We start from the raw sequence: 22,500 nt of genomic DNA, 5'->3' as shown, positions 1-22,500 counted from the left end.
GAGAATGACAGAGACTCTGAGACAGGGGAGACAACAGAGACTCTGAGACAGGTAGACAACAGAGACTCTGAGACAGGGGAGACAACAGAGACTCTGAGACAGGTAGACAACAGAGACTCTGAGACAGGTAGACAACAGAGACTCTGAGACAGGGGAGACAACAGAGACTCTGAGACAGGGGAGACAGAGAATGACAGAGACTCTGAGACAGGGGAGACAACAGGGACTCTGAGACAGGGGAGACAACAGAGAGTCTGAGACAGGGGAGACAACAGGGACTCTGAGACAGGGGAGACAATAGGGACTCTGAGACAGGGGAGACAGAGAAAGACAGAGATTCTGAGACAGGGGAGACAACAGGGACTCTGAGACAGGGGAGACAGAGAATGACAGATACTCTGAGACAGGGGAGACAACAGAGACTCTGAGACAGGGGAGACAGAGAAAGACAGAGGCAGAGGCAAAGACCATAGACATTATTTGTGTCCATGTAGAAACAGGAGAGACAGACAGACAGACAGACAAGGAGGGAGAGAGAGAAGAGAGAGACAGACAGACTGACAGAGAGGGGAGGGGGAAGACACAGAGCCAAAGAGATACGCACAGAAAAAAAAAAACAGAGAGAGTGGGCGAGGCGGGGAGCGTCAAAGACAGAGACAGAAAGACAGAGAAAAAGAGAGATTTTGAAGCCTCAAACATTCAAACAGCACCACACTGACGAGAAAAACATAGCGAAACTACAACGTAAATGGCCGAGCGGAATCATGTGCCGGCCGCTTAACTCAAAGGCATAAGCCGTAAGCATAAACAGACATTCCTTTGTGTTACTCAAGTTCCGTTTGCCAAAAGCAAATCAGTCCGGAACACACTGTGAAATGAATTCAAGTCGTCCAAGAAAAAAGCGGGTTCGGGGGTGGGGGGTGGGGGTGAGGGTGAGTGGTTTTGTCTACGGGCCAGGAATGTATGTCTACAATGTTGTAAACTGTCCACGTAGCAGATCCAAGTCGGGTTATTTCCAAGCTTTGTTTATCTGACATGTTGTTGGTAAAGCAGACTGAAAGAACTGAGCAGAGCACAGCAGATTAGAGAAGGGAAAGATGATGGCGATGAATCAAACACCAAGTCCCTGGCAAAATTCAGAAAACAAAATCCACTCTAATATACATGTCTGCGTGTGTGTGTGTGTGGGTGGGTGTGTGTGTGTATGTGCGCGTGCGCGCGCGCGCGTGCGAGCGCTTGACTGAAGCCTAACTGAAAGACATAAGAAACGAATGATGAACATCCAAAAGCAACAGTCAGTTGGCTCTACCCGGCTAGGCAGCCTGTTGTACGAATGGTCCGTGTTTGTGAACCGCTCAGAGCAGAGTTTGGTAATGACCAAAAACATGCGCTATATAAGCATCAATGACGATAATGATTGTTATCATTATATTTATCACTATTATCATAACTAGCATTATCATCATTGTTGTTGTTGTTGTTATGGTTAACACACTTGCAACAGATACCCGGGTTCAGTCTATCGCTAAGATGCGCATCCTTCCTTCACCTCTCCATGTCTATGGTAGGTCTGGTTCAAGGACAACCTCTCTCTTTCACCAGCCCCCAGTAGCTAGCTTAGTTAGTCACATCGCTCCTGTCCAGACATGCAAGCGGAAGCCAGAGAGAGAGGTGGGGGCGGGGGGGGCGGGGGGGGGTCCCCGGCCCTCGCGTCGCGTCGTCCTTAACCACACGAGAAACAAGTAAACAACTACAACCCGCTCGTCTCTTTGCTTTTCTCATCCCCCCCTTGATTCCCGTGTGGAGTGGATAATGTATACCCCTGCAGTATCCCAGATTGTCCCCCACCCCAGAAACGTCCCCGGATAACAATTCTACCGCTCGAAATGTCCCCTGGGGACTTTCTCACCGTTGATAATGTCCCCTCCGGACATTTTCAACAGCCAGAATATCCGCCTTCTTGCGTCTTAGCCATTTTCAGGCTTGGGGGAGACATTTCAAAGTGAGGCTAAGACGCAAGAAGGGGACATTTTGGCTGCTGAAAATGTCCGCAGGGGACATTATCAACGGTGAGAAAGTCCCCGTGGGACATTTCCAGCGGTAGAATTGTCCCGTGGGCACGTTACTAGTTGGGGGACAATCTTGGATAGTACACCCCCCCACACACACGGGCCAGACTGGCAACAGCATCGATCACTTGGTTGGAGTGGGCGTTTACTTTTGTTTTTACAAGAGGACACTACGCGCCAAACACTCTGCTTGCTTTGGTGATTAGAAAGAGCCAGGTCAACAAGGTGTTAGCCCTTCCCCCGTTGTTGGAAGCTGTTTGAACTGGAGTGGTAGAACTAGGAACTACCCAACAGTGGTTGTGGATGGATTAGTAGCAGTTGACGATCGCACTTAAGAGAAAGCTTTGATAGTCCGCAAATGAATAATTCTGATTATTTTTTCTCTCATTTCTTGATCACAGCTCTCCCCTCCCTTTTTCTACACAAAAAGCAGTGAATGTCTTGTTACAATCTCTTGTCACTCCATAACTCCATTCATTAATACTCACACGCGATTCCAGAATATACGCTTGAAATGAACTTCAGCCAATCTGTCTTCAAAGAGACTACAGTGTGTAATGGGACGGCTTGCTGTCAAATAAAACCACACTAGCACGAAACGTTTCTTTTATGGGTCCCACAGACCCCTCACCCACCCACCCTCTCTCTCTCCCCACCCCCCAACACACATCTCATCTATCCTCTCCACCATTTCAGCACCGTCAATCTCTCCCCCGTCCCCCTACCGTTCCCCCTACCCTTTCTCTCTCACGCCGAGAACTTTGAGGGCAGGAGGGGGTGATGACGTCATGAGAAATTAATCCACTTGGGCGTGACTCTCTCTCTCTCTCTCTCTCTCTCTCTCTCAATGTGAACCACTGTTACACCACCCCCGCCGCTTTCTTCTCCTTCCCCATCTAATCACCCAGTTCAACCGGATTTAACAACTGAAGTTACACTACTTGCGCGCGTTGATAAACATGGAACCTTCAAATTAACTCTCCGGGTCAGGCTAGTCTTCTAAAGACCCCGGGACCATATTACTCCTCATTAACACATCGTCAACACGAAATGTTTTCAATGCCACATGCTGAGAGAAAGGGCTGGCAAGTTAAAAAAAAAAAAAAAAAAATTGGTGGGTGGACGTCACCTCACAGACTTGCTTCGGAGTTGGCCGGTTTCATTTTCTGTTTCTCAAGGAGGAATCACTGCGTTCGGACAAATCCATACATACGCCACACCACACCTGCTAGGCCTGACCAGCAGTTATAAGCCAACGCGCTTAGTCAGGCTTTGTGTGCATGAGGAAACATTTATGTTCCTATCAGAGTGGATTTCTTAAAAAGATTTTTGCCGGAAGACAACTCTTTTGTTGCCGTGGGATCGTTTTCTGTGTGCTAAGTTATCGTCTCACCCGAATGATTATTAAACGCCCAGTTTGAGTTTTTAGTCAAACATGGTCAGCAACCTTGTTGGGCCCCAAGAACCACTGCCGGCGACTGTCAAACGACGGAAGATGGCATGGTTTGGTCACGTCATACGACATAACACCCTCTCCAAAACCATCCTGCAAGGGACTGTAGAGGGAGGGCGCAGACGGGGGCGGCAGAGAAAGAGCTGGTCCCACAAAGTCAAGGAATGGACCAAAATGACGATGCCAGATCTCCTCACGACAGCTGCCAAGAAAATGGCGTGGCGAGCTATGACATCTTCCTCATGTCCCCCCAACAACCCCAGCGGTCGAGGGAATGAGTGAGTGAGTGAGTCAAACATGGGAGAAAGGGCGAGAGCGGGAATCGAACCCAGTCCCCCAAGGGCACTGTATTGGCAGATGAACGTCTTAACCATTCTGTCACCTTCTTCCTAAAAACTGGCCGGTTGTAAATGAACTGAAGGCAGCATACATGTCTGGATAAACGGACTGTGCTGTCTGTTTCTTTATCTGTCTGTGTCGTTCTATGTCTGTTTCAGACAGGCAGGCAGGTAGACAGGTACACAGATATAGAGTATATCCGTGTGTGTAAGAGGCTTGTTGTAAAGCACTGAACAGCATGTCAATAGGTCGTTCGTTTTACTTGCGCTAGTATGCTGCACATGGGACCTCAGCTTATCGTGTGATCCGGATAACTAGCATCCAGACCACCAATCAAGGAGACCAAGCTCTAAGCGCTTTACAAACGTGGAGCCATATGCACAACAGGCTGCCTACCTGGGCAGAGCCGACTAACGGCTGCCACTGGACGCTCATCATTCGTTTCTTGAGTCATTCAATTAGGTTTCAGTAACACACAAACACACACTCAGATAGACATGTACATGTAACATTTAACGTGTATGACCGTATTTTTCACTGTTTTTTCTTCTTCTTTTTTTTCTTTTTTTCTTTTTTTTATTTTTTATTTATATATATATAAGCATTTGTTGAACCCAAACGAGCAGTATACAACCAAACCTCGCTGCAGTGACAGTTCAGCAGTGCAGAGTATCCTTTAACGGGCTGCATGATGGCGACCAGGCGTTGATAGGTGCTTGGGGACTGCTAATTCTGAGACTGTGACCTGTGTGTGTGTGTGTGTGTGTGTGTGTGTGTGTGTGTGTGTGTGTGCTTGTTTATGAAGAATAAGTATATGAACCATCTGAGGACTGGCAGGGCGCTTAACGAATTTGTGTGTCTGTATGCGTGCGTGCGTATGTGCGTATGTGTGTGTGAGCTAATCTAATTTACAACAGTACAGCCACACTTACACACACACACATACATACATACATATATATATATAGATATATAGATATATAGATAGATAGATATAGATATATTATATATACACACATATATATGTACATATATATATATATATATATATCACACAATTAAGAATTAGCCATTCTATTCACACACAAAACATGTCATTTCACCATTCTATTCACACACAAAACATGTCATTTCACCATTCTATTCACACACAAAACATGTCATTACACACACACACACACACACACACACACACACACACACACACACACACACACAAACGAAAATAGATACAGAATCGTTATTGTCATTTATTTGGTAAGACCAATATGTTGCATACACACTCACGAACGTTTACTATTGGTGTTCAAAGGACAAGCTTCCAAAGACTGGCAAAGACCAAAAATCAAATACAGATGAAAAACGGAATAAAGATACTGCATAAGTAAAATGAAACAGGTCGACCTCAGACACAAGAAAATGACATAGCGAGGGAAACAGATAAATGAATGCATGAATATATAATGAATAGACAAGTAAAGAAATGAAACAGATAAAACATTATTTATGTGTGTGTGTGTGTGTGTGTGTGTGTGTGTGTGTGTGTGTGTGTGTGTGTGTGTGTGTGTGTGTGTGTGTTGCGTGAGTGTGTGCGTGAGTGTTGTACTACTTAGTTGAGTAAGTTATATAAACTTCATTAATGTTCTACTAACAGTATACTCATTATAAAAGAAGGCCAGTTATCATTATCTCCAAAACACATATTGTATATACATTTACATTCTTAAAAACGTGTCCCAAGGTAGCATAACCCGATACCATATACCACAAGCCAACGGGGTTTTTTGAATGATGCAAGACTCGCAGAAAAGCCCCAAACAAAAATCAAACAAAAAGATGACAGCAAACACACGCCCTCGTCAGTTCATTTTCCAAACACCAAATGGAAGAAGCCTAAAAGATACTGTCCCAACATCAACGACACACGTATGCACAAAGAGACTCAGAAACGCAGTAAGCTTTCTGTTTCTCCGGTGAGTAACTTTATACCAGTGGCACTGCCATATGAAAACCAAGCGTGCATGGCACAAACATGTCAAGATTAATGGGAGTAAACACGTGCAGGCTGACAATGTTTCCATCGTTTTGACATACCGTAACTTTGCAGAGAGTATTTATATATTTAAATGTAAATGAATGTAAAAGGAGGGGGTGAAGAGTGATACCGTTCAAACACAACATATGTGGTCCATTGAATCGGCTTCCATGAAGAGAGACATCTGATATGGTATATATACAGATCGAAAGAGAACGAAAGGAGGGGCGAGATAGAATTCCGGTGAATAATACCCCCCTCCCCCTTCCATCCTCCCTCCTCCCCCCAAGGAAATGAAAATTCATGACATTATGGCGACAAAGAAAATGAATGAAATCAACACACACATACTTTGTACACTGGTTATTACACACTTTTCCCGGATACCATGTATACATCATCTATTTTTTTTGCTTGCCATATGATCTTTTAAGTGAAAAGCACGTGCACCTACACGCCCATGAACAGAATGACAAATGTAAAAGTAAAGTGGCCAACGTTCACCTGCACAGTGTTCGTAGCTCATCACTGAGATGTGTGGTGGATACACTGGGGTTTGCAGGGGGTTATATCAGTATGAAGGTTAGTGAGCTGCTTCTTCAGGAAATGTGAAGAACCTTCTCAAGATAACAGAGGAACATGGGATGGGAGATGGAGGGGGGGGGAACTTATCAAACGGATGAGAAGTGGGATAGACACTTGTCTGGCACTATACTAACACCACGCAATGAGAGATAAGAGAGACACTTGTCTTACAGTGCACCGACACCACGAAATGATAGGAGAGACACTTGTCTTACAGTGCACTGACACCACGGAATGATAGGAGAGACACTTGTCTTACAGTGCACCGACACCACGAAATGATAGGAGAGACACTTGTCTTACAGTGCACTGACACCACAGAATGATAGGAGAGACACTTGTCTCACAGTGCACTGACACCACAGAATGATAGGAGAGACACTTGTCTCACAGTGCACTGACACCACAGAATGATAGGAGAGACACTTGTCTTACAGTGCACTGACACCACGGAATGATAGGAGAGACACTTGTCTTACAGTGCACTGACACCACGGAATGATAGGAGAGACACTTGTCTTACAGTGCACTGACACCACGGAATGATAGGAGAGACACTTGTCTTACAGTGCACTGACACCACGGAATGATAGGAGAGACACTTGTCTCACAGAGCACTGACACCACGGAATGATAGGAGAGACACTTGTCTTACAGTGCACTGACACCACAAAATGATAGGAGAGACACTTGTCTTACAGTGCACTGACACCACGGAATGATAGGAGAGACACTTGTCTTACAGTGCACTGACACCACGGAATGATAGGAGAGACACTTGTCTCACAGTGCACTGACACCACGGAATGATAGGAGAGACACTTGTCTCACAGAGCACTGACACCACGGAATGATAGGAGAGACACTTGTCTTCCAGTGCACTGACACCACGGAATGATAGGAGAGACACTTGTCTTACAGTGCACTGACACCACGGAATGATAGGAGAGACACTTGTCTCACAGAGCACTGACACCACGGAATGATAGGAGAGACACTTGTCTTACAGTGCACTGACACCACGGAATGATAGGAGAGACACTTGTCTTACAGTGCACTGACACCACAAAATGATAGGAGAGACACTTGTCTTACAGTGCACTGACACCACGGAATGATAGGAGAGACACTTGTCTTACAGTGCACTGACACCACGGAATGATAGGAGAGACACTTGTCTCACAGTGCACTGACACCACGGAATGATAGGAGAGACACTTGTCTCACAGAGCACTGACACCACGGAATGATAGGAGAGACACTTGTCTTACAGTGCACTGACACCACGGAATGATAGGAGAGACACCACAGAATGATAGGAGAGACACTTGTCTTACAGTGCACTGACACCACGGAATGATAGGAGAGAAAGTCACCTGTCTAATACTACATCGACACCAGCAGATGAGACAGAATGAGAAGTTACATAAGCGTTGGGCTGATACTGCACTGACATCACGGAGTAAGAGGAAGGAGAGGCATTTGTCTAACACTACACTGACAAGAGGAAGATACGCTTCTCTAACAGTACGCTGACACCAGCGAACGATAAGAAAAAGAGGTGATTGTGTGACAGTGCACTGACACTTCAGAGAGAGAGAAGAAGAAAGAATCTAACACGACACTGATACCAGCGGGTGAGAGAATGAAAAGCGACACTTCTCTAACAGAACACTGACACTGCGGGGTGACAACAATGTGCAAAACTTCTCCATGTTATTTCACAAGTGAAACAAGAAAGGAACCGGCACTTTTCCAACACTGCACTGACACCAACAAAATGGTTGTATTTCGAGTCAGGCAGTGATAAAGCTGGTTTAACACCTGGCACCCTAGAATTGAACCCATAACCTTCTACATCACGTCTGATGCTGACCTGAGCGAACTACATGGCCGTTAAAGACATGCGTCGGTGAAACATCAGCACTTAGACGTACAAAGCGTGAAGCACGTGATATGCTGATGTCATCATATGATCGGCGAAGCTGTGATTTAAAAAAAAATGATAATAAATATATGATAAAAAATCAGAAGTTTCGATACATGCCAATTGTGTTGAATGATTAAATTCTGCGCAGTTACAAAAGACACCAGACAAACAGAATGCAAACAATAAACTGAATTTGAAGTGGAGACGATTAACGTTTTCTTCACATTCCTTTACGGCTTGCTTTTTCTTCTCTTTCTCAAAATTTCATCCATTCCCCGATACAAATGGTTTGCTATAGCGGCTTCTCTATACATCGAAAGAAGTCGTGATATATGTATTTGCACGAGTATCATCTGAAACAGTTCATAAGTGTATCAACATAATTCGTATCTATGTTGTAGTTGCTGTCGTGGTTGCAGTTGTTGTTGTGTCCTCTGTTCCAGGCGCGTTCTCTTGGATGCAGGCCGACGGAAGAGTTTTCTGGTAAAAAGACCGCATGATGTCACCGATCTTGGTGCTGCAAACGTTAAGTGCTGCCACTTCGCAGTCTCGGCGTTCCTCGGCCAACCTTTTCGTTTTTTGTCGAGACAGACAGACGAAGAAAGAACTTTTCACTGCTAATTCAAAGATTAATAATCCACTACCATTCTTCAATAACTTCAAGCAGTACATTAAATCAAAACTGAAATAGAAAAGCACATATCACAAAATACGTAAAAAAACACATAAATATAACACGTAAAACATTTGTTACAAACTGGTTGCCCCAAACATCCTTGGTAATTTCGTATCTGCTTAAACATTTGTATCTGCCTTGTCAAGCCTATGATTGTATTTTTCAGAAATAACAAAAAATTAATATACAGGAGAATGCATTGCTAATAAAAAAAATAAAAAAAATAAAACATTCAGACCATTGAAATACCTGTTATGAATGTCAGAATTACGCCAACGACATGTTTCCTCTGAATTTACAGGCCTTAAATTATACAATAAAATGATATGTTCTATTTTGTCTTTACGAACACTTCTGAAATATCATTTCCGCAGCTTATTAGAAAAGAGTTGTAATCAACCGGACAATCAATCATTGTATCATTTGATATATCTACCAACCATTCATCCAACCATAACAAAAATCAACTAACACATCGGTTAATCAAGCATATACATCGTGTGCCAATTAAACTGTCAGCCTTCTAAAAAAAAAAATCAAACTGCATTTAAACAGAAAAGGGATATCGAGAGAAATACGGTGCGGCTTACACATCTGCAAAGCCTCCGCAAGAAATATAAAGCGACAGGTGAAGTCAAAAGAATTAATGGCTGATACGCTTCAAGTCGAGTTGGTCAGAGATGGGGTCTTGGCATATAAGGGGCATTTCACACGCCTTAAACCCTTCCTTCGCCAAGGAGCAGTAATGTTATGTGTGATCACAGGTTCACCCCCAGTGCGAAACGCCCAGCGCGCGATATTCGCAAAGGCGTTGTATACAAAATGGGCCATAAAGAAAGTAGAACATTTTTCATAAGCCCGCTATCCGATGGATCCTGTCCTCTCCACTGTAATCAGTCACTACTTTCCTTCTGGATACCCGTACATCCAGCATTCTCAGTCCGCACGAGCTACTCTCCTTCTTCTTCTACTTCTTCCTATACCCCTTCTCCTCCTCTTCCGCCACCTCTTCCTTCTACTTTTTCTTCTCTCTGCCTGTCTGTCTTTCCTTCCTTCTTTCTGTCTTTCTTCTTCCTCCTCCTCTTCCCCTTTTTCTTCTTCTTCTTTTTCTTTGCTAGTGGACTGCAGATCCCACACTCACTCGGATATCTACAAGGTGGGCTTTTCGAGCATGTCTGGGTTTTTTTTTCTTTGCCATATAGGCCAGCTGTACTATGTTCTGTTGCTTTGTTTTGTTTTGTTTTCATTTAAGTGGGGGAGCTGGGGGGGGGGGAGGGGAGGGGCGAGGGGGAGAGGGGTGTCGAAATAACAGCAATGGAGTAAAGGATTTCGTTTCGTTTTGTTGAAAATGATCTCGTCAGTTGCAAATGTCTAGCTGTCAAGACATTTGACACATATTTGAAACGTATATATCAGGACAGGACTTTGTTTAAGAGAGAGAGACAGAGGGAGACAGAGAGAGAGAGAGAGAGAGACAGACAGACAGAGACAGACAGACAGACAGAATACACAAGGTAAATCCTGGAATTGCTGGCACCACTCCATGAAAATAATTCCACAGTGGTAGATTCTCGAAAGAGAGCAACAAAAAATGCTAAGTAAAAACCCCAGAGAAAAGACTTGTCCTCCTGTTTTTGTCTACTCTCAAATGTTCGCCGATAGGGCTTAATCAGGAGAGCGTCTTGTCTGTGAAGTGGAGAGAGAGAGAGAGAGAGAGAGAGAGAGAGAGAGAGAGAGAGAGAGAGAGAGAGAGAGAGAGAGAGAGAGAGAAGAAGAAGAAGAAGAAGAAGAAGAAGAAAAACAAACACACCAATCTATCACGTTTTCTAAATTTTCTGAACAGTCTCGTTTATTCCTCATGGGATAAGTTATTTACATGTTACCAGGGTCACACTTACGCAGCTTTATGACGCAAGCACGTCATGACGTAAATGTTGTAATGCAAAATATACACGCAGCTTTTATGACGCAAGCACGCCATGATGTAATGTTGTGATGCAAAAAATATATATGTCAGTTCATTCGCTCTTCAGTTTGGCGTCTTTTCACTATCAGTGATATGAACTCACGTGCAGATGAGTGTGTTGACCACGTCCTCAGGAAGCTGCCGCTGGGGGGACCCGAACCGTTTGACGATGGACAGGTAGAGGAGGTAGTTGTAGTACTCTGTGTAGCAGGGCTGTAAGGCCGTGGAGTTGATCAGGCAGGATAGGTCCTCTTGGCTCTGGGTCACTGAAAGGTAAGGTATTCACCTGTGTGTTGTGTTGTGGTGGTGTGATGGTGGTGTTGTGTTTATGTTGTGGTGGTATTGTGTTGTGTGGTGTGGTGGTGTTGTGGTGGTGTAGTTGTGATGTGGTTCGTTCTTTAGTTTAACGTCTTTTCACTGTAAGTGATATTAGACGAGGGTAGGAAAAACATCGAGTGGATGGAGGGGGGGGGGGGATTACTGTGTACGCAGGCGAGTTAGCGTAAGTGTGTGTGCGTGCGCCGCGCGTGTGTGTGTGTGTATGTGTGTGTGTGTGTTACATATAGAAAATGATTGATTTAAGTTTTGTTTAAAAAAAAAAAAAAAAAAGCAGCATAACGATATAACATATTTCTAATGAAAAACTAACAAATATAACGGCGAACCAAGGAGTTGAAAAAGTCATACATTAGCAATGGACTGCTGAAGATCGTCAACACTGAAGATGATTTCAGTTCAGGGATGTGAGACTTTAACATATCACAAGCTGGTATATGATCGGCTGTTATGTGAGCACCACAGATGCAAGAAACATTACTGACATATTTTGTCTTAAAACAATTCATTTTCCATCTGCAGATTAGAGAAATGATTTGCCTCTTATGAAAATTATTATAGTGTTGTGGTGTGGTGTGGTGGTGTGGTGTTGTGGTGTGGTGTGGTGTGTTGGTGTTGTGGTTGTGTTGCGTTGTTTTGGGTTCTGTTGTGTTGTAGTTGTGGAGTGTTGTTGCTTTGCGTTGCGATTCGTTGTATCGTGTTATTTCGAGGGACAACCGTTTGGTTACCGTGGGTTCTTTCACGTGCGCTAAACGCATGCTGCACATGCAGGGAGCCTCGGTTTATCATCTCACTCAGATGGCAAACACCCAGGCCACAACTCAAGACCTAGTGGAATAGGGGGGGGGGGGGGGGAATCCCGGTATGTATAATTATTGGACTCGAACCTGTGTACACTCGCTTCTTAGTCGAGCGCATTACCACCAGACCACGGCTCCGCACGTTTCCAGAATGAAGCATGTGACACACAGCCCGCGCGATTGACGAACGCAGTTAGCAACAACAACAAGAAAATGGCTATGAAAAGTCGCAAATAAATAAACAAGCAAAGAAACAAAGAGATTGTACTAAAATGCGTCTAAGGTGACCACTTTTTGTTGCTTTCATTTTTTCGTTGCGTTTATTAATTAATCCTTTTTGGCTTTCATGATAATCAATGAAGTCAGGTCAAGTCACACGCACACACGCGCGCGCACACATACGCGCGCACACACACGCACGGACACACACACTTGTTCCCCCACCCATCCACCCCTGTTGCAACCACCTCACAACACACACACGCGCGCGCGCGCGCGCATGCACGCACGCACGCCACACACACACACACACACACACACAGAGTCTTCAGTACCGGTGAGGTTCTGGCACAGGTCGTTGTAAGCCTCCGTAACGACGGTGATGTTGAAGAGAGGCCTGAAGAGGTGGACCACAGAGTTCTCGTCTGCAGTTCTCAGACTGTGGTCCACACAGGACAGGAACTGCTCCTTGGTCCTGCGTCAGAAACAACTAACATTACATGAATGAAAGGGAAGAAGACAAAAATGACTGCAGGATTCTTCAAAGACAAAAAACTAAAGTTTATAACAACCTTTTTGGTGGTGGCTGAATCCTCTTTGTACAGTGGGACACGACGTTTCGGACCTTAGGCCCGTTGTCAAGTGATGAGAAGAGGACAGTGTGGGTGGGAAAGCCTATGTGAGAAAAGGGTGATGACATCTCACTACTTTCTGTTTTGATGGGCCATGCACACTAAACACTTGCTGATGAATGAAAGATTAAAAAAAAATTTAAAAAAGAGAGAACGTAAAGCTAAGAAGGTTATTGAGGAAAACAAAAAGGGAGAAGGGTGGGGTGGCTGAAAAAGAGAAGCAGCAGGAAGGGCAAGGCATTGAGGAGGAGGCGAGGGGGGGGGAGAAGAAGAAGAAGGGGAAGGAGGAGGGCGAGAAGCAGGAATAAGAGAGGGCATAGAATAAGAAGGTATTAACGTGATAACAGTGATGGTGATGACGTGGTCATAAATTCATTAAATAGGTAGATAGATAGACCTATACATGCATAGGTACATATAGATAATTATATATATAGTTTGAATGAATGGTGATGATGTGATGATTATTATGGTGATGTTGTAATCGTAGTGTTGATGATGATGATGATGATTGCAACAACAAAAAGAAATAAAGAGTGGAGAGAGAAAATAAAAATCCTGACCCATACCCGCAAATCGATTTCAAGAGGTCGATGGTGACGTCGGCGGGAGAGGTGTTTAACTCGACAGGAAGTGAGGTCTGATTGGTCAGAATGGCGAAGCAGTCCACCATCCCCGCCCAGTCAGCCTCCACCTCTTTTGGTGTGGGCACTGTACCCGTGACTTGGGCCCGGACATGTGACAGCAGTACCGCAGATACGGCTGTTGGGGCAGTTTGGTTGGTTGATTTTCGTTCTTGTTAATTGTTTATTTTGATTGGAGGAAAGGTTGGGAGGGGGAGGGGCGGCGGGGTGGGTGGGTGGGGGGTTAACAGTACGAGGACAAAGAAATACGTGAGACAGAGGTGGGGGTGAAAGAAAGTTGTGGAATGATGAAGTTGTTGAGAGAGACAGGACAAAGACACTTTTTTTTTTCGAGGATAATAGATAAACACTGGTGTGCTTTTTTACATCCAGTCCCTGCCCTGAATAGGGTCTACACTACACAATATTTAATAAAATGAAAGCATGGTGTTAGTAGAGATACATAACAGAGGAAAAAAAATATGCATAAATCAAAACAGACTGGATTTGAACAAGTCAATTCTTGGAATTGGGATATGGACTTTGGGGGGATTCCTTGATGAATTTACAGAAAATTTGTCTATTAATATTGGTGGTGCATTACCTGTCATAATCTTTTGCATCATGATTCCTTTACTGTACTTTAATCTACGGATTAGTGGGAGAATATTCGCTTGTTTATAAGATTCTGTAATGGCTTCATGGTATTCGCACTTGCGGAGTCCCATAGTGTTGATGCATAATCTATTGTAGACTTAATATGCGCTTGAAAAAATAATTTCCGTGAAGAGAGCTATAGAGAGAGGGGGAGACAGACATATAGACAGAAACAGAGAGCGATAGAGTGAAAGACAGAGGTAGAGTGAGTGAGAGACTCAGACAGACAAACAGACGGACGAGCATCACACATGGCTATATTAATTCTATTCGTTTTCTCATCCACTTTGTAGAATATTCACTATATCTCGCGATGCCCCCCCCCCCCCCCCCCCCCCACACACACACACCCCCGGACCCCCACCCCTCCCCATCCCCACCGACCCACCCACCCTATTTTTTCCTGTCCATGAAAGAGAGAAAGAGACAGAGAGAGAAGGATGGGTAACGGGGGAAAATGCATCTATTGTTTCATTATGATAAGAATCACATTCTACAACATCAACCGCAATCCCGATGCCACCCATTTCCCAACTATCTTGTTCACACACACACACACACACACACACACACACACACACACACACACACACACACACACACACACCGCTTCAAACTTCACAACGATTAAAACGTATTTTTTCAAACACACATCCTCATCGGTTTACACCACCGTCACTTACCAAATATGATCGAAAAAATATCCATCCTTTCCTTGGTTAACAGCAAATTTTTCTCCTAAACGTAGCTTCTTGCTACTTACAAAACACAGGGCCTGACACTGAAAAGTTTAGAAAAATACTTTCCATTAGCAAAAAAAAAAATAATAATAAGCCCTGACGGTCAAGTTGTTTAGGGCTCGGGTCCCGGTTCGGTGAAATACGCTTCCAAAATCCGATCCAGCTTTTTTATAGAGGCGGAAACACGTGATCACGTGACAATGGCCGCCATCGCCAGTTGCGTCGGTATGCGTCACACATCGACATGAACAACATGGCGTAGCAGCCTCCAGAAGGTGTTGAGGGGAAGCAGGGAAGCAAAATAGCTGAGGAAGGTCTGGAGGCACGTTTTCGTCTCCCAACACTTGTTTGTGAGACGTGACTGTCCCTTCTCCTTTTGCGATGTTTGGTGATGCCAATCCGGCTGCAGAACAGATGGGTGTGTGTGTGTGTTTGTGTGCGTGTGTGTGTGTGTGTACGTGTGTGTACGTGTGTGTGTGTGTGTGTGTGCGTTCGTCTTTGTTGTCTCTGTCTGTCATTTCATTAGTATATTGTCTTGTTTCTTTTATCATTGTCTGTCTGTCTGTCTGCGCGGGCGTGTGTATGTCCGTGCGTGCGCGTGCACGCGTGTGTGTGTGTGGCAGACAGACAGACAGGCACACTGACAAACAGATAGACAGACGAACGGACAGACACATAAAACGTTTTGGAATATGTGCTTGCTTTGGTGATTGTATATACTAGCATTGTATATACAAGTGTTCTATTTCTTCACTGACATCAGTTCTGGAATAAACACATACAGATAAAATAGAAACAAAAACAAACAAACAAACAAAATACCACTCTTGTCTATTTTCAGTTTCCCCACTGTTGAATGAATGCACTTTCTGGACAATCTGAAATATTCGTACACAGCGTATCTACATGTCCGAATGACTGGTTTACCCATATACGGTCATAGCCATTCTAAACAACATTTGACATTATTTATGCTAGCCATAGCAAATTGAAGAACATCGTTTTCATGCGATGTTTGCATGCAAGTATACAATCTCTTTGTGTGTTTTAGGTGGGGGTTTTTTGTTGTTTTGTTTTTGTTTTTGTTTTGTTGTTGTTGTTTTTTTGGGTGGGGTTGTTATTTGATGTGCAGTACAAAGGTGTTTAACGATGCCTACCCCTTCCCCGGCCCCCCGACTAACGTATTTGTAGCATGCACAGTGCGTGTGTTTGTGTGTGTGTGTGTTGAACTTCTACGTGGTTCTTTTTATCTTCCTCATGTTTTCGTTCCCACGTTAGTAGATATGTTTTCATCTTTTAATGTGTACTACATGCGTGTTTTTATTTTCTCCAACATGTGTATTTTATCGTTTGCCACATACGTATTTTCCTGTTCTAGAATGCGTATTTTACCTTCAACATGTTTAGTTTATCTACATGAGCATTTTCATATTGAATATGCGTATATCCAACTTACATATTATTTTGAGCATTCATATTTTATGTGCGTATTTTCATCTTCTATCGGATGCATATGCTCCTCTACATGCGTGTCTTCCACTTTTTTACGTGTTACGTCATCACCTGCTTGGCTTTTTCATGAATATGTGTATTTTGATCTTTTACATATATTTTTGTCATCTTCCACACAGAGTAACATGTTCTTCTACATCCGTATTTTCTTCTTCAAGCTATTTCCATTTTCCACGTGCATCGCTATGTTCGCAACGTTTGATTGTTTATGAATATGTGATTGTTTGCAAACATATGATGATCTTCTTTATTTTGGTACGGATTTTTTGTGCCCCCCTACCTATCCCCCACCCCCCCACGCTCCCCCCCCATCCCCACCCCCACCCCCCGCCCCCTGTCCTCCTCCCTTCCCCCGCCCCTTTCTTTCTTAAAAAAATAATTTATTAAAGACATGCGCATTTTGATCATGTATCTGCTCATGTTGATTTATCTTCCCACGCATATTGTGATGGAGCAAAGAGAGTGACCCCACCAGGTCGACACCCACATGCCGGACCGACATAGGCTGCATGCACAGGAAGGAAATAGTATCCACATCTCTTTCACTGCAGCACGTGCCAACGTCCACGTTCCGTAGCTGATTAGTTTTCACTTCTGCTGTGCCCGTCACCCTGAACCTGTCGGCGATGCAGTTTTGTTTTGTTGTTGTTGGTTTTGGTATTGCTTGTGTGTGTGTGTGTGTGTGTGTGTGTGTGTGTGTGTGTGTGTGTGTGTGTGTGTGTGTGTGTGCGTGCGTGCGCGTGCGTGCGTGTATTTTAAAGCGAATGCGTGTCTATGTGTATGGGAGAGAGGATGCCGTGATAGTATAGGGGAGGTAACCTTGGTACTGTTATTCCTTCATTACTTGTGGGGGTTTAGCCCCTTTCACAAAATTCAGACGGACCATTCTTGTCACGAACATTCAGGAATAGAACATACACACACACACACACACACACACACACACACACGCACGCACGCACGCACGCACACTCACCTAAACACATTCTTTACATAATAATGATATTGGAAATATAAGTTGCGGTTGAACTGACAGGTATATTATTACGCCGTTGCATATAGCATTAAAAACATCAGAAGCAGCGGTGATATCAAGTTAATGTTGTTGCGTCTCATAATAACCACATCATTGAGTTTTGAAATAATACTATAAACTCAAAATCTGGACAGCCGCCACGAGCCAACCCCACAACATCGAAACAACTAGTACGTACAACGTATTTACTACTACAACCACTACTGCTACTAATGTAAACAACAGTTGCGGTTTCCACTACCCGAAAATTAATATTGCGTCACTCACTCTCGATGTGACTGCATGTATTATCTGCTATAATCATGCATGCACGTAGTGATCTATGTTTATGACATGAAAGAATTGTCTTTTCTTTTTTTTCTTTTTTCTTAATGAAATAAAGACACGGGCACAAATACATGAACCTATCGAGGTTTGTGACATAAAAGAATGATCATATGGTTTGTGGTTGTTGTTTTTAATGAAAGGAAGACGCGGACACACTCGATATCGGAACACACACACACACACACACACACACACACACACACACACACACACATATATATATATATATATATATATATATATATATCTTTCATACATTTGATACTGTCATCTGCTCACATCACGTTGTACACCAGTGAATACAGAGGGAAAAGGCCATGATCATAAAGGATTTTATCTATTGTCAGGATATGTGACAATCAAGAAGATCTTTGAAGCAACCAAAAGGATAATAGACAACAAAAGCTTTGGTAATAAGCAGTAATGGGCAACGCTTGTTAGCAAACTGGAGTTTATCGACGTTATTTGTTGCTTTGGCTGATAAGTACCTCCCTTTTGCTGCACTAAAAAATAATAATAATAATAATAAAAACCGTACACAGCAACAAAGGCGCAATAACTGCACACACACACACACACACACACACACACACACACACACACACAACGGTGTGTTGTCAAGACTGTGCGTGGCGTGTTCTCTCGACAGAAGGGCAGTGTCCCAGTTTGGAATAAACGCTGTCAACGTCCGCAGAATTCCTTCAGCCCTTTTTGTTGGTGTGCGCACGTGTCGAGATGTAGGGTATGCCTGAGCTTGTCACGCCCAGAGAGTTGCATAACTTCTTTGTTATTTATGTATGCTCATACTTGAAGTCAACCAATGGTGTTGGCAGGTAAGATAGGGGAGGGGAAGCGAGAGAGAGAGGGGGGGGCGGGGGGGCTGATGGAGACGTTGGATGGGTAATAATGGTGTGTGAGTGTGTGTGTGTCTGTGTGTGTGGAGGTGGGAGTCTTTGTAAGTACATGACATCAGGCTGAACGTCTTGGCCGCGACTGCCAGAACAGAAACAACCAACGAGAAAGACTGATCGTGTGGCTGGCTGTAGCCTGAGTGAGTAGTAGTGAGTAGCCTGTAGTAGTCACGGTGAGTGACTTACAAGGCAAAAAGGCAGCTCTCATATGTGTGTGTGTGTGTGTGTGTGTAAGCCTGCCTCTCGCCCCAACCGGAAGTTTCTCATGTTAACGGGCCGAGATCTACTTCCGGTTCCCATCGTCCGACCCCATTACGCCTTTGATGGCCGGCTGTAGCTGGCACAGAGGGGGTCTTTGTTGTGTGGCGATTCCCGGCTCTCGCTGGCCATACGTTCGGGATGTTGTCACGGAAAGGGGACGAAGATCCCTCGCTCTGTTTACGTGGGTTTGGTTTTGGTGTCGGTTGTTCTTTCATAGTCCTACAGTCGCGGACACAGCCAGAAATAGTGGATGTCCACAAGCTGAGTCATTTCCTATTCGAGGTTGACGCCAACGCAGATAACAGCAACGACGGTGTTTGTCAAAGCTCCTCCGCCTTTTTTTTCTCTTTTTTTCCCTTATGTTTCTGTAACTACCACACCCTCCGCTCACTCTCTCATTCAGTGTGTGTGTGTCTGTCTGTGTGTCTGTCTGTCTCCGTCATTGTCTGTCTTTCTGTCTGTCTGTCTCTGTCTCTCTCTCTCTCTCTCTCACACACACACACACACACACACACACAATCAATCAATCAATCACACAATCACACAAACACGCACACATCTACCACCACATCCAAACCCACCAAACACACACACACTCACACACACACACTCAATCAATCAATCACACAAACACGCACACATCCACCACCACATCCTAACCCACCAAACTCTCACACACACACACACACACACACAGGCACAGGCACACAGACAAACGCACACAGAAAGAAGTGGAAGTGTTATGGGTTATAATGCGACTAGTTTAAATTGAGAATGACGTGAGGTTTTGTTTTGTTTTTTGTTGTTGTTTGTTTGTTTGTTTTTGTTTGTTTGGTTGGTTGGGTTTTTTTGTTTTTTTAATACGTTACGTGTATAAACTGACAACTAAATAGTGGAGAACAACAGGAGTATGAAATGCATTCTTCAGCCAGAGTAAACTTGCCAAAATTTGAGGGGAAAAAATAACGCCTTAAGCCTTTTACCAGGAGAAGAGAAAAAACAATGAAGAAAAGACGTGGATCTCAAAAGGAGGTTGGAGGGAGCGAGTGAGTGGATGTTTCGAAGTCAAGAACTGTGATTCTCTTCAAGGCGGAAGAAAAGACATTGTAATGCCCAAACTAACTGCAGCTGCCTTCTGTGGGGACCCGTCAGACGGTACTATGATCGAGAGACATCACCTACATTCAATTTATTGGCATTTTCAATCTCAGCAAGGCAAAATCATCACCCAGTGGCTTATAGATAAATTCAATCTACCTGTCTATCTCTCTATGTATTTATGATTCCACCACCGACCTATCTGACTATCTATCTAGACAGACATATATATTACAGATGTCATCTTTCACGTCGTGAAAAGCAACAAAATAGAACTACTCAGTCATTCTCTCATGGCTGTGACCAGTAGAGTCTGTGAGAAAGCGGCATGGTTATTGTCACGTTCGGAACATTTTGGAGGACGACTCACGCACACCGCGTCTTTCACAACACACCACAACGGAAGCAGGATACCAATCTGAATCTGCGTTCGCATCCTGGATGTGAAGTTATCACAAAAACGTAATGACAATTCCAAAAGGGAGTGTTACCACTCAGTCTCATCACATGCTCTTCGGTCATTTCAGGTAGGCAGCCTTGTGTAGCAATGACCCCGTGTTTGCAAAGCGCTTAGAGCTTGGTCTCTGACCGAGGATAGGCGCTGAATGAATATCCATATCATTGATTCATTCATTCATTCCAGAGTCATAGAGGTTCGAAAAACGCCCACCCAAGCGCCGTATGGACCCGGAATTCGAACCCAGAACCTTCTTTTTTTTTTTCCTGTGTATGTCCGCGTGTGTAAAATGTTTTCTGAATTCAGATTTGTTTAAGCCAGCCCTCAGATTGGAAGTCCAGCACTGTAACAAACAACCCGTCACAAGACAAGAAGTGAAAAAGTGCAGCTGTACCCATGGCGTGTGGCCAAATTGGAGAACTGTGGTGTCACAAAAGGGAGAGCAGGAGCAGAGGAGCAAAGGCCAAAGGGACATCAGCAATGCATGGGATTCTCTGACTGCCAGCTAATCAGCCTGCAGTATTGTGTTGCTTTCGCTTGTCCTCGTTCGTGCCAGTCTCACCTTGCCTAATTACCAGCCCTCCTCCTCACCCCTCAGCCTGACAACCCTCATCCCTTCCCCTTCCACTACACACTCTTTTACTCTCTGCTCTGTCTTGTCTCTGCCTCTGTCGGTGTCTGTGGCTCTCTGTGTCTGTCGGTCTCTGTGTCGGTCTATGTCTCTGTGCCAATGTTTGTCTGTCTGTCCGTCTCTCTTTGTCTCTGTCTCCCTTCTCGCCCCCCCCCTCTCTCTCTCTCTCTCTCTCTCTCTCTCTCTACGCATTTTCCACTATTACCTGTCTGTCTGTCTGTATCGCTGTCTCTGTTTCTGCCTCTCTCTGTCTGCCGCATCTCTCTCTCTCTCTCGCTGTCCTTCTCTCCCACTTCCTACCTACACCCTCATCCTCCCTCTCAGGCTTTACTAATGACGCTTCATACATCAGCCTGGTGGAAGTGGAAGGGCATAGGTGCATTAATGGGTTCGTTATAGTAATTGTTTGAATGCCAAAACGCAACACACACACAAAACCCAACAACCTGAGATCATAAAAAAGTCAGGATGGTGTTTTCTTCAGTGCCAGGAAGCATGCCCAAGGTAAACGTGTCGTGCCCTTCTGACGTCAAAAATACTTTTTAATTGGGAGAAGGAGGAGAAGAAGAAGAAGAATTAGGACAAGGTGAAGAAGGAGGAAGAAGAAGAAAAAGAGGAGGGGGACAAGGAAGAGGAGGAAGAAGAAGGATCAGGACGAGAAGAAGAAGAAGAGGCAAAGTCTGCGTGGCTCACGTTTGATTCCTGCTGCACAACAAGAACAATACTGATAACGGTAACGATGAAGAGGGAAGTGCAAATCTCTGTGTCCTGCCTGTTCAGATTTTCTTTTTCTTTTCTTTTTTTTCTTTTAACTGCGGACAAGAAATAGAATCTCGGACTATCTGTCAACCACATATTCCAGCAACGAAGCTGAAACGACTTTATGAGGTAAATCACGTATTGTGTGAACTCGGATGCGAAACGAAATGCACCACTGGAGAATAAACGAAATTAAACGTACACGATCCGGAAATCCAGATTTATCTGGAAGACTTACGACCTACAATTGATTTGAGTGGAAAGGATTTATATTTTTCTATGATTAATTAAAATTTGGTATTGACAAAGTTTATCCAGAGAAAATGAATTTGTTAAAGTTTACCAAGGACACACACACTCACTCACACACACACACACACACACAGATATGCGCTAGCACGCGCCGGCAGATACAGACATACACAGAGACAGAGAATCTCTGACCCTT

At 44.2% G+C, this 22,500-nt stretch overlaps 2 protein-coding genes across 2 annotated transcripts in view; both read right to left on the bottom strand.

The window, feature by feature from the left end:
- The window catches only part of LOC143298793 (uncharacterized), a 51,043-nt gene extending 48,391 nt beyond the window's left edge, over positions 1–2,652 (bottom strand). The window contains exon 1 of the mRNA XM_076611758.1: positions 2,558–2,652. The gene's annotated coding sequence lies outside the window, so the exon portion shown is untranslated. The remainder of the gene's footprint in view (positions 1–2,557) is intronic.
- A 5,136-nt stretch (positions 2,653–7,788) lies between these two features.
- Positions 7,789–15,186, bottom strand: LOC143299142 (uncharacterized). Its single transcript, XM_076612271.1, has 5 exons — positions 15,004–15,186; positions 13,610–13,802; positions 12,744–12,883; positions 11,157–11,319; positions 7,789–8,979 (listed from the first exon to the last, which is right to left on the bottom strand). Exons 1-5 carry the CDS (start codon positions 15,026–15,028, stop codon positions 8,802–8,804), a joined length of 699 nt encoding a protein of 232 aa, XP_076468386.1. The 5' UTR covers positions 15,029–15,186; the 3' UTR covers positions 7,789–8,801.
- Positions 15,187–22,500: the final 7,314 nt, after the last annotated feature.

The sequence above is a fragment of the Babylonia areolata genome, chromosome 24 (assembly GCF_041734735.1).
Source record: "Babylonia areolata isolate BAREFJ2019XMU chromosome 24, ASM4173473v1, whole genome shotgun sequence".
NCBI classification, from domain to species: Eukaryota; Metazoa; Mollusca; class Gastropoda; order Neogastropoda; family Buccinidae; genus Babylonia; species Babylonia areolata.
This window is presented reverse-complemented; position numbering and strand designations above follow the sequence as displayed.